This window comes from Myotis lucifugus, unplaced genomic scaffold (assembly GCF_000147115.1).
Source record: "Myotis lucifugus unplaced genomic scaffold, Myoluc2.0 scaffold_6, whole genome shotgun sequence".
Classification (NCBI taxonomy): Eukaryota; Metazoa; Chordata; class Mammalia; order Chiroptera; family Vespertilionidae; genus Myotis; species Myotis lucifugus.
Genome location: NW_005871054.1, coordinates 12,069,540 through 12,081,409, shown reverse-complemented (window position 1 = coordinate 12,081,409; position 11,870 = coordinate 12,069,540). Strand labels below are relative to the sequence as shown.

Genomic DNA, 11,870 nt, shown 5'->3' with positions numbered 1-11,870 from the left:
TATGCTACATACCTATCATGTCTAATAAATTCTACATCATGTCCCTGATGGCACTTCTTAATGCAGTTCACACATATGGCATTTCGATCTGTGGTGTTACAAGTGTGACATCTAAAAAGTAAAAACATTTTTCTTAAAACATGTTAATTCAAAATAACTATATTTTGTTTGTATATATTACCCTATGAGCTTTGGCTTACAAAAGAGGACTAAAAATTTTTGTGGCTCTAGCCCACAATTCTGTAGAGACTAAAATGGATTAAATGGCCGAAACCGGTTTGGCTCAGTGGATAGAGCGTCGGCCTGCGGACTCAAGGGTCCCGGGTTCGATTCCGGTCAAGGGCATGTACCTGGGTTGCGGGCACATCCCCAGTGGGAGATGTGCAGGAGGCGGCTGATCGATGTTTCTCTCTCATCGATGTTTCTAACTATCTCTCTCCCTTCCTCTCTGTAAAAAATCAATAAAAAATATATTTAAAAAAAAATGGATTAAATGGATTGTCCTGTCTTCTGAGGAAAACAATTATAGAAAGGCCATTGAAACTTGCCTATTAAGCACTACTGAAACAATTTTAGGGAGAGGAATTAACGCCCACTCCACACTTAAATGACTTGTGCTTTTTCTGATATTTATGGTCTCAAACAGGATCCTCATAGAACTCAATGTGGACAATTAAGTTATATTGTCTTTCCACTGGCAAATACCCAATTTACTCTGCCTTTACTCACACATGTAAGGGTGGGGGGGAAATCACCATCTTTTCTGGACTAACAAATAATTTAGAAATATACCTGTAGAAGTCATGCATGGGATAGCTGGTATAACTTGATATTTTATATAAACACTGGCCTCTACTAACAGCCTTTTCTATGGCATCTTGATTGTTCATTATTTTGTTATCTGTAATAAAAGAAAAAAACAAGTAAAATTCTAGAGGACAAAGATTTAAGATAAAAATATAGATTATAGGATTATTCTAATAAGTCAAAAGAGGTTAATGAAGTAAATAAGCTAAGAAAAATAGACTTTCCTTGTACAAGATATTCCAACTAGAATAAGTCAAAACAAAACTTTGAAAATAGTTCTTGAGCTGTTGTAACTTTGTAGCGTGACAGAAGGAATTAAGTTATCAAAGAACAGTGGCTTTTGAATATTGTCTTCATGGCATAGTTCATGTATTTATAAGCAGAATGTAGACTCCAACATACCTTTCATTGTCACATTAACACCAGATGCTAAAAATAAGCCTCCAAACCGGTTGTTAAAAATCTGATTGCCTTCTAATGTTGCAGTTGCATGATTTGTAATTTCAATACCTGAAGTAAAATTTAAACAGCAGATGTATTACTTTATCTAGTGTCTTAAAAGAAACTGAACTCTTAACTAGGGAATAAAGTGCAAATGTTTATTTGAATCACTGATAGTAACATTTTCCAGTTAATAATTATAATGGCATTAACAACTTACTACTTTTAATAATATTTTAAAATTTCTTTGCAAACTAAGAACAGTGCCTAGAAATATGATTAGGTAGCAGCTGGTTTATATGCTGAAAAGGAACTACATGGTTATTTGGAGTATTAAAAGTAACTGTCTGCACTAGCAAAAAGTTGAAATATATATGAACTAGAGGCCCGGTGCATAAATTCATGTACCAGTGGGGTCCTTCGGCCTGGCCTGTGGGATCAGGCTGAAACCAGCTCTTGGACATCCCCCAAGGGGTCCTGGATTGTGAGAGTGCACAGGCCAGGCCGAGGGACCCCACTGGTGCACGATTGGGGCCTGGGAGGGATGCGGGAGGTTGGCCAGCCAGGGAGGGACCGCAGGAGGGCTCCAGGGCATGTCCAGCTCGTCTTGCTCAGTCCCGATCTGCTGGACCCAAGCAGCAAGCTAACCTACCAGTAAGTCGGAACATCTGCTCCCTGGTGGTCAGTGCACATCATAGCGAGCGGTTGAATGGCCTTAGCATATCATTAGCATGTTACTCTGGTTGAATGGACTGGACACTTAACATATTAGGCTTTTACTATATAGGATGATACTTGGGTTTAGTTTACCAAGATGTAAAAAAAATGTGTGAGGCCAGAGGGCTAGAATTTTTCTGTATTCCTAATAGTAGTACAAAGCCTGCATTTATTCTATCCCAATTAATGTTTCATAATTACTACTGAACAGCAAAGAGCAATATTTCTTACAGGTTTGTGGAAGAATCCAGAACTTGGATTAGGTACCCTCATTGTTAACAGACAGGCATTCTGCCACTTTGGCAGCACACTTGGCACACCTTTAGTTATTAAGCAAAAGATAATATACTAAAAACCAACCATTTTTAATGTATAGGAAAAAAAAAAGCTACAGGTAACAGAAGAAAATACAAACCTGCAGCAAATCCATCAAATATTCTGTTTTTCCGTAAGACTGGATGACTATTAGTGCTGATGAGAACACCTGCTTGAGCATTCCTGAAAATATCATTTTCTTCAAGGAGACCTATAATAAAATATTTTCTCAGATTAAAGCTAATGCATATAATAAATTTTACTAGCCTTTTTGGTGGCATTTAGGTTGTTTTTTTTTAAGTTTCTTATTTAACTGCATTGTAAAATTCACAGGATTTTTCAGCCAAAAAGAAAGTTCATTAGTAATTCAGCATTTAAGGTAAGGTTTAGCCAAAAATTGCAGGTAAACATTCTAACTAATAAACTTCAAATTCCATGGTTGGAGGGACCATGTCTAGTTTACTCACCACTGCATCCCCTGGCACATAGATGACTTTCACTGAACACTGCTGAATTACAATTAATTCCTTTGAAATATTTTTAGAACTTTTGTACCCTCAAAAGTTTCAGTTCAAGTTCTGATTATTTCTGGCCATTATTACTATGATTCGTTGATCAATTTCCTTTACTCCAGTCTCAGCTGCTGCTGTATTTTCCCAGGTTTCTACAACTCTTTTATCATGTCCCTTCTCTGCTTAAAAAAACTTTCATAATAAAGTATTAAATTAACTTGCCATTAAAAGCTTTTGAAAATACCCCCCCCCAAAGCTACTTGTCTCATTTACCTATGCTCTGAATATTTTAATCCTTAATACCTTTGGTTTATATTATTTCCTCTTTTGGAATGTCCTGTACTCTATTCTTGCTAATGTCACTTCCTCTGGGAAGTTTTCAGTTTCCTTTAATCAAATTTATTATTAATTCTCTTGGCAGTTTAACAATTACTAAGAGTCAGCCAGGAATCAGACTTCAGGTCTTCAAATATTGACTCCACCACTTAACTAGTTCTGAGTGGGCAAATAACTTCCTTCTCATGGTCTCAGTTTCCTTATCTTTAAAATGGGCACAATATCACCTACCACATACAATTATTATGAGGATTAAATTAATATATATAAAAGTACATTACACTAAATAAGTATTAGCTAGTATTGCTCCTATAAAACCTACTTATGTACAGTGAATTATAGTTAGTTGTGAACTAGTGTTTCTCTGCTCCCTAAAGATGTGAAACATGGTCCTATTTTTATAGATATCTGATCCACCTGGTACTGACCCCTAAATTCCCTTTCCCCTGAAAAGAATGTCCCAAGTTCCTGTCTCTATTCTTACACATGTCCACTAACCTCCCTCAATTGCTATTGCATTGCTAAGATCTTGTCCAAACTCCATACTGCATATACAAAAGCCTTTTATGACTTGGGCTCTGCCCCCTCTCCAGCCTTAACTTCCAGTACCTCTTGTCTTACTAAAGAAACCACTTTCAGTTTCATTTAGACGTTTGTTTACAATGTGCTACTCCATTAGACTGTAAACTTTCTGGATGTAGTACTGTTTTATTCACCATTATATCTTTAGCATCTGTATCACAGTGGTTGGTACAGAGGTGTTCAATTAGGAATAACAAATGAAAGAGTGAAAGAATATTTTCTATACCTGGAATGGCCTGCTTCCCACATGCCCTCCCACCCCCATTTTCCTGTGAATACTCAATTTTCAAGAGACATTTCAAGAATGATTTTACTCCATAAATCTTTTCCCAGCACCTTGCAAATAAAACCATCATTCTGTATTGTTTCCTCATTATATCTTTTAAAGACTCCTATCAGAGATATGTTACTTTATTGAATTACTAGATTGTAAACTCCTGGAGAGTCTATGTCTTTAAGAAAATCATCCTTGCTTGGTTGCAGTAGTAAATTTTGTTGATTAAATCTTGGTATGTCATAGTAATAACTAGCTATCTTTCCACATAAGGTGAGCACACAATGTTGGGTCACTGATATTTCAGGTATGGCGATAAATTTGCATTAGACATTCTTTCCCAGTCTTTCTTATGAACATGAATTTTCAAAGGGCAGTGACTGTGGAACTTTTGCCTCAATACAAAGTGAATTGGCCTTTATGGATACCAAACCCAGCACACCTTAGCTTCATTAATTCCATTATCCAACAAACATCGTTGTAAAATAGATACAAAGCAATACTTATTACAGACATTTCATATATTTACAGACCAATTAAGTTCTCACACCTAGTTCTATAACTTGACTTTGAAGTTTATTATATCACTCTTCTGAGTAATAAAAAGTCCAGAGAGGCTGTGAACAAATTCTGCTACCTTAAGAAAGCCTTACTAACAAACTGGCACACTCACGGTGGTACAGAAAAAGAAAAATACTGTAAACATTTGTTTCCTTTAACTCTAGGCACTAATCTCCTAAACCATCTCAAAACTTGATAAGAAAAAAAAATTGAGATTCATGTTAACTGGCAATGCCATTGATTGTTAAAGATATAGAAGAAGAATAATTGAAAATTGGAGTTTTTACTAATGCAAAATTAACAACAATACCTCGACCCCCATTAAATATACAGATGCCACCATCTCTTCCATCATGGATTTTATTTCTTCTTAGTGTAGGGTTACTATCTGTCTTAATCCAGACTCCAGCCATTGCATTGTCAAATATTTCATTGTCTTCTATACAGCCTAGACCTATAAATGCAAAAATTTAGGTTATGTTATTTAGAAAGTATATTCTTAAAGACTATTAGCACTGCGAGACAGATGAAGGATTATACATACCGGAATTATAAACTAGAATTCCACCATTCTGTCCTCCCCAGATTTTGTTGCGCCTAATTTTGGGGTTGCTTCCAGTCCTATGAATAGAATAGAAAACAATGCCATTTTAATTGCTTCTGTTCCTATATGCCATGAGGTAACAGTGAAAAAATACACATTAATCATAGAATTAACTATAGCCTGGCTGGTGTGGGTCAATGCTTGAACGTCAACCTATGGACCAGGTGGCCATGGTTCGATTCCTGGTCAGGGCACATACCTGGGTTGCAGGATATAGCCCCAGTGTGGGGTGTGCAGGAGGCAGCCAATCAATGGTTCTCTATCATCATTGACGTTTCCATCTCTCTCTCCCTTCCTCTCTGAAATAAATAAAAATATATTAAAAGAAAAGAATTAACTATACAATGGAGTCCTTCAAAATGCTCTGAAAGCCTGTCAATAAAGAAATTTGTTTAATTTAGCTTAATTCTTTTTCTTTTTTTAAAAAAATATATTTTATTGATTTTTTACAGAGAGGAAGGGAGAGAGATAGAGAGTCAGAAACATCGATGAGAGAGAAACATCGATCAGCTGCCTCCTGCACATCTCCCACTGGGGATGTGCCCGCAACCCAGGTACATGCCCTTGACCGGAATCGAACCTGGGACCCTTCAGTCCGCAGGCCGATGCTCTATCCACTGAGCCAAACCGGTTTTGGCGAGAATAAATAACTATTATTATTATGTACTCCCCTCGTGTAAAATGAAGGGTTGAATTATATGGTTAGGACTACTATAGTTCCAAAAACTGTTAAAATATAGGGAAGAGGGGTGTAAGAGACTATTAATTTTACACAAACAGCATAAAAACAAAAGCTTCCATTTACGAGTGCCTACAGCATGTCAGACATAGTTCACCAGTATTTTATATAGTCTTCCATAGTATCCAAGTATGATGGAGTACACTGAATGCTGTCCTCAACTAGTCCAAGAAAAGTTACAATCTGACAATTTAAGCCAAGAGTACGACAGAGTGTGAATTACAGACACACAAAGGAATAAAGACTGAGCACTGAATAACAAGAAAATTTCTTCTACGTACTCCACATATTCATTCCCTCCCCGCAAAAAAAGCCAAATGTGAAAAACATTTACCTTATCTGAACCCCTGAATACATATGATTATAGATATCATTGTCTTCTAGCACTCCATGTCCATTGTCATAAAAATAAACACCAACCTAAAATTTAAAAAAAATTTTTTTTTCATATGACAAAAGTGTTTAATAAAACCATGATTTCCCATACAGGAATCCAAGACCATCTTACCTGCTTGCCACTGTGTATCCTGTTTCTTCTCAGTACTGGAGTGCTGCCAGTTGTCACCCAGACTCCAGCCAGAGTATTACTATAAACTTCATTCTCTTCTATTACACCTTGTCCTTTCTCATGCTAAATAAAAGATACATTCATTACAATATCCATTTTGTATCAGCAAAATATAGTTTATAGTGTATTCCCCTCTTTAAAGACAGTTTTAACAAAATTTTTAAAAAATTTTGTTATCTAGGTAAGGAGGCAATGATAACATTTTTATGTAGCCTCTAAGTTAGGCTTCTAAAATGTTTATACTGTCCTTTATGTGGTTATATACTCTTAAATCTATTATAGTAAGAGTAGTAGCATGCAATTTTTTTTAGCAAAATCATTTATTTCATTCTAAGATATACAGCAAACTGAAGATCTCTCATTTAGTAAGTTAACAGTTATTTCACATTATCACTGGTAAAGTCACTTCAAAATGATAAGGTTTCAGGGTTGCTAAAATTTTTATTTTTAGCACATTAGAGACATGAATATTTCTAGAACTGTAAATAAAAATTAGAGTCACAAAAAACGTTCACAAAGATCTTTCAGAAATTAGGATCCTATTATTTTCTTACTTGAACCTGTTGTAACAGTTTCAGATACCATGGTGACAAAGGACATACACAGGTTTTAAAATTTTGGGAGATGCTCAATTATATTACAACATAAATTCAAAAGAAAATTGGCCTTTTCAGAAGATAAAAATATTCAAGTTTAGTGATATTAGTATTTTCAGTGTTATTACTTTTGGAAAATTTCAGAGATTGATACAGTAGTCACAGTGACAAAATTCCAGTGCAACAAATATAACTCAAGACTGACAATCAGTTGTTACTTCATATTGCCAATTATAATAAAAATCTTTAATAGAAAGATATATTTCCTATGCCTAAATTTAGTCAGTTGATTAAATTTTATAGAACACTACACACACTATAAAATTAAAAGTCTTTTATATATACTGGCAGGGAGAAAAGTCTCATTCATTGTCTAAATATTAAAGACAGTTACAGATTCATACTCTAAAAGTTGGACTACCTCAAGCTAACCATAATTCTGCCCCATCGCCCCTACTCCTCTGGTTTTGATGTATGAAATTCTAGAACTGTATTCATTAACTTACCACATAAATCCCACCATGCTGGCCATCATGAATTTTGTTATGTCGAACAATTGGACAACTGTTTGTCCTAATCTGAATTCCTGCTAATGCATTTCCTATTTAAAAGTAAACGTTATAATATCAACATACGGAGCCTAGCGAAACATAGTAAAAGTTTTACATTCTGTAGTAGCTAACATTCTTACTAGAATTTTAGTAAAAGCACAACTCTGTGAAATATGTAATATTCAGAAAGATACTTATGGCCCATGAGTAATACAAGACAAAACTGAAGGAACTAAGTGTAAAAAAAATGCCAAGGATTGTAGGCATTATAAGTATAGTGGTTAAGGGTAGAGACAATTGGTTAGGCTGCATAGTTTTAAATCCCAGGAATTCTATCTACTTCCTGTGTGATTTTGAATAAGTCATTTAACATCTCTGTACCTTTGTTTCTTGATCACTAAATGGAGATATTTAATAGTATTTACTTCACAGGGTTGATGTGAATATTATATGACTTAATTTAGATAAGGTGCTCAGAATAGTGCCTGACACTGAGTAAACTTTATGTAAGTATTATCAGGTGTTAGCAAAGGAGAAAATCCAGGAACATATCAGTGTCTAGCACATAGACATCCAGTTTTAATGAGGATTAAGTATTTTCCCTTCCTAGTAGTACCAAAGTACCAAACTACCATAGAAATAATTTATTAATTATTAAACAATGGAATAATTTAAGGAAACTGTAGATACTCCTTGAATCTATTTATCTACCTTATTTATATTTTGATCCCTGGTATCTGGCATAGTGCCAGGTACATAGTAGGTATTTAGTAAATGTTTGTAGGTGAATAAATATCACAGAAAGTCTTTAATGAGAATTTTAAAAACTGGATCAGTTCTACTTGGATAGTGTCAAACTGTTCCATTTTGCTAATGTGAGGAAGAGAAGTCAAACTCTTAAAATTTTATAGAACAAAGCCACATGCTTACCATAAATGTCATTTCCTTCAATAAGGCCTCGTCCATCACCAAAGATATAAACTCCCCCTTGATTTCCATTAAATATAGAATTCCCCCTATAATTACATGAAATAATAAAAATAAGAATCTATTCAGCAAGCTTACTTGTTTTATACAATTAATTGTAAGGTCACTCATGGTCATGTGACCTTGGAAAACTATTTAACTTCTATGATCTTGTTTCCTAATCCATCAAATGAAGTACTCAGACTAGATGATTTCTAAATTCCCTTCTAGTTCTAAGACCTAAAGCTTTGGAAAAGTCATCTAATATCTGAGACAAAATAGCATTCTTAAAAATTCCCCTTAAAACAGCTAACTCGTTCAAAATAACTTTCATAAAACTGCTCTAGATGCATTTGTTGAATACTAACAAGAGGAAAACCCCATATTCTACTTTCAATGAAAACCAGTGGAAAATAAAATTTGACAAAAATATGTCATGGTCTTTAATCTACACCAATAAAAGACAAAGACGCTAATTGACCGTACCTTCGCTACGCCCCAAGCCATGCCCACCAGCCAATCAGAGCGACTATATGCAAATTAACCCAACCAAGATGGCGGCCGGCAGCCACTGAGCTGGAGCAAGCAGGAGGCTTGGTTGCCCGGGTGATGGAGGAAGCCAAGCTTCCCGCCTGCCCTGAGCCGGCTGTGGCCTCCGCTCATGGCAACAAAGTTTCAATTATAGAAGACAAATAAATCCCAGATACCTGCTTCCAGCCAGCCTCCACTGGGAGCTTGGGTGGCTGGGGGCCGTGGCCAGCCTGCAAACAGCCATCAGCCCCTCACCCAGGATGGCCACACCCTCATGGGGTGAGGGTCCCTGCTGGGGGGCTAAGCCAGCCTGAAAACGGCCCTCAGCCCCTCACCCAGACTGGCCAGGCACCCCAGGACCCCCCACCTTGAAGGGGCTGTGGCCAGCCTGCAAACAGCCATCAGCCCCTCACCCAGGCTGGCCAGGCACCCCAGCAGGGACCCCCATCCTGAAGGGGCTGTGGCCAGCCTGCAAAAAGCCATCAGCCCCTCAGCCAGGCTGGCCAGGCACTCCTATATAATAAAAGGGTAATATGCAAATTGACCCTAACAGCAGAACAACTGGGAATGACTGGTCACTATGACACACACTGACCACTAGGGGGCAGATGCTCAATGCAGGAGCTGCCCCCTGGTGGTCAGTGCGCTCCCACAGGGGGAGCTCTGCTCAGCCACAAGCCAGGCTGATGGCTGCCAATACAGAGGTGGTGGTGGGAGCCTCTCCCGCCTCCTCAGCAGCGCTAAGGATGTCCGACTGCAGCTTAGGCCTGCTCCCCGCTGGCAAGTGGACATCCCCCGAGGGCTCCCGGGCTGCCAGAGGGATGTCTGACTGCCAGCTTAGGCCCAATCCCCAGGGAGCAGGCCTAAGCCAGCAGGTGGTCATCCCCCGAGGGGTCCCAGACTGCGAGAGGGCACAGGTCAGGCTGACAGCCCCCCCCCCCCCCCCGTGAGTGCACAAATTTTTGTGCACCGGGCCTCTAGTTAAATTATAATAGCTCTGTACAACAGTCTTAACCCAATGCCATTAAGACTGGATCTATTGCCCTAGCTGGTTTGGCTCAGTGGTTGTAGTGTTGGCCCATGGACTGAAGGGTCCCAGGTTCAATTCTGGTGGTCAAGAGCACTTACTTTGGTTGCAGGCTCCATCCCTGGCCCCAGTCAGGGCATGTGCAGGAGGCAACCATTTGATGTTTCTCTCTCTCTCTCTCCACTCTCCCTTCCACTCTGTCTAAAAAATCAATGGGAAAAATATCTTCAGATGAGGATTAACATAAGTAAGTAAATAAATAAATAAGACTGGATCTATTTGTTTCCTTACTGTGGCCAGAGGGAGTGGCAGAAAGTATTAAAGAAAAGCGACAGGCCTGGCTGGCATGGCTCAATGGTTGAGTGTCAACCTATGAACCAGGAGTTTCACAGTTCGATTCCTGATCAGGACATATGCCCAGGTTGTGGGCTTGATCCAAAGCAAGAGGCAGCCGATCAATGATTCTCTCTCATCATTGATGTTTCTATCTATCTCTCCCTCACTGAAATCAATAAAAAAAGAAAAAAAGAAGAAAAAAGCGCATCAGGTTTAAGTTTTTTTTATTATTCTTAGTCTCTCTGATCAAAATCTTTGAGATAATTAGTTTCCCGAGTTATTCTATTGGCTGACTCTTAGATGTTTCTCTCTCCCCCTTTCTCTAAAAATCAATAAACTATTCTTAAAAAAAAAAAGAGAGAGAGACAGGTCATTCTGGTTCTAAGAGAAGGCCACAGCCCTTTTCACTCATCTACAATGCATTGTGATGAATTTAAAGTTAAAATCACAGCATTTAGAACTGTTCAGAAAGTAATATCGTACATGGCTTAGATCACTAATAAAAAGTGAACAGGACACACGCAAAAAATAAATGCAATAGCTATGCTCATTCAGATGTACAGACTTTTACTAGGAAAAGTTATTGTATAGTAGTCAGGTGTCTAGGAAAAACATTAAGAGTTAAAGCTAAGTATCTTGATTTTTTTAAAAAAAATATTTTTATTGATTTCAGGGAGGAAGGGGGAAGGAGAGAGAGATAGAAACATCAATGATGAGAGAGAATCATTGATTGGCTGCCTCCTGCATGCCCCACACTGGGGATCGAGCCCGCAACCCAGGTATGTGCCCTTGGCTGGAATCAAACCTGAGACCCTTCAGTCCGCAGGCTGACGCTCTATCCACTGAGCCAAACCGGCTAGGGCTCTTGACTTTTCTTACAAAACAAAGTAAAAAAGTAATTTCCATTTATAATACATATAAATACCTTATCGTTGGGTCACTATTTGAGGTAATCCATACACCTGCAAAGTTGTTTGCATAGATTTTATTCTCTATGAATTGTCCTCTTCCTTTTTCGTGGACATATATTCCTCCAGTCTGCCCATGATGAATTTCACATCGAACCACTGTGGGGTTAGCATAGGCTTTTACTTCAAAGCCTGCTATCCTGTTTCTGTGTATGTTGCAACTTTCAAAGTAACCCTGAAGAAATACAGAAATTAAACCTGTAGGTAAGGCTAGTTTCCTAGAAGAAAAATTAAAAAAAACCCCACATTTTTAAATGTACATGTCAAAATTAAGTATCAGAGATGTTCAAGAGTAGGAATAAAACAAAGATATTCACTAAATTTCAAATGATAAACATGGAAGGAAATATTTTAATTTTAGTACAACAGAACTACAAATACTCTAATTAGTCTGAATATATTCAATGCCAGGAAAGAAAAATAGGTAAGTATGCATTTC

The 11,870-nt window shown here is 37.7% G+C and overlaps 1 protein-coding gene across 1 annotated transcript in view; it reads right to left on the bottom strand.

Moving 5' to 3' along the window:
* Positions 1–11,870, bottom strand: part of FBXO11 (F-box protein 11) — a 33,491-nt gene that overhangs the window by 1,439 nt on the left and 20,182 nt on the right. Inside the window, exons 11-21 of the mRNA XM_006083375.1 lie at positions 11,389–11,606; positions 8,534–8,619; positions 7,559–7,653; positions 6,397–6,519; positions 6,223–6,308; positions 5,090–5,166; positions 4,856–4,999; positions 2,381–2,491; positions 1,210–1,317; positions 793–901; positions 13–111 (exon numbers count right to left, since the gene is read on the bottom strand). Coding sequence (XP_006083437.1) covers positions 13–111; positions 793–901; positions 1,210–1,317; positions 2,381–2,491; positions 4,856–4,999; positions 5,090–5,166; positions 6,223–6,308; positions 6,397–6,519; positions 7,559–7,653; positions 8,534–8,619; positions 11,389–11,606 — 1,256 coding nt within the window. The remainder of the gene's footprint in view (positions 1–12; positions 112–792; positions 902–1,209; positions 1,318–2,380; positions 2,492–4,855; positions 5,000–5,089; positions 5,167–6,222; positions 6,309–6,396; positions 6,520–7,558; positions 7,654–8,533; positions 8,620–11,388; positions 11,607–11,870) is intronic.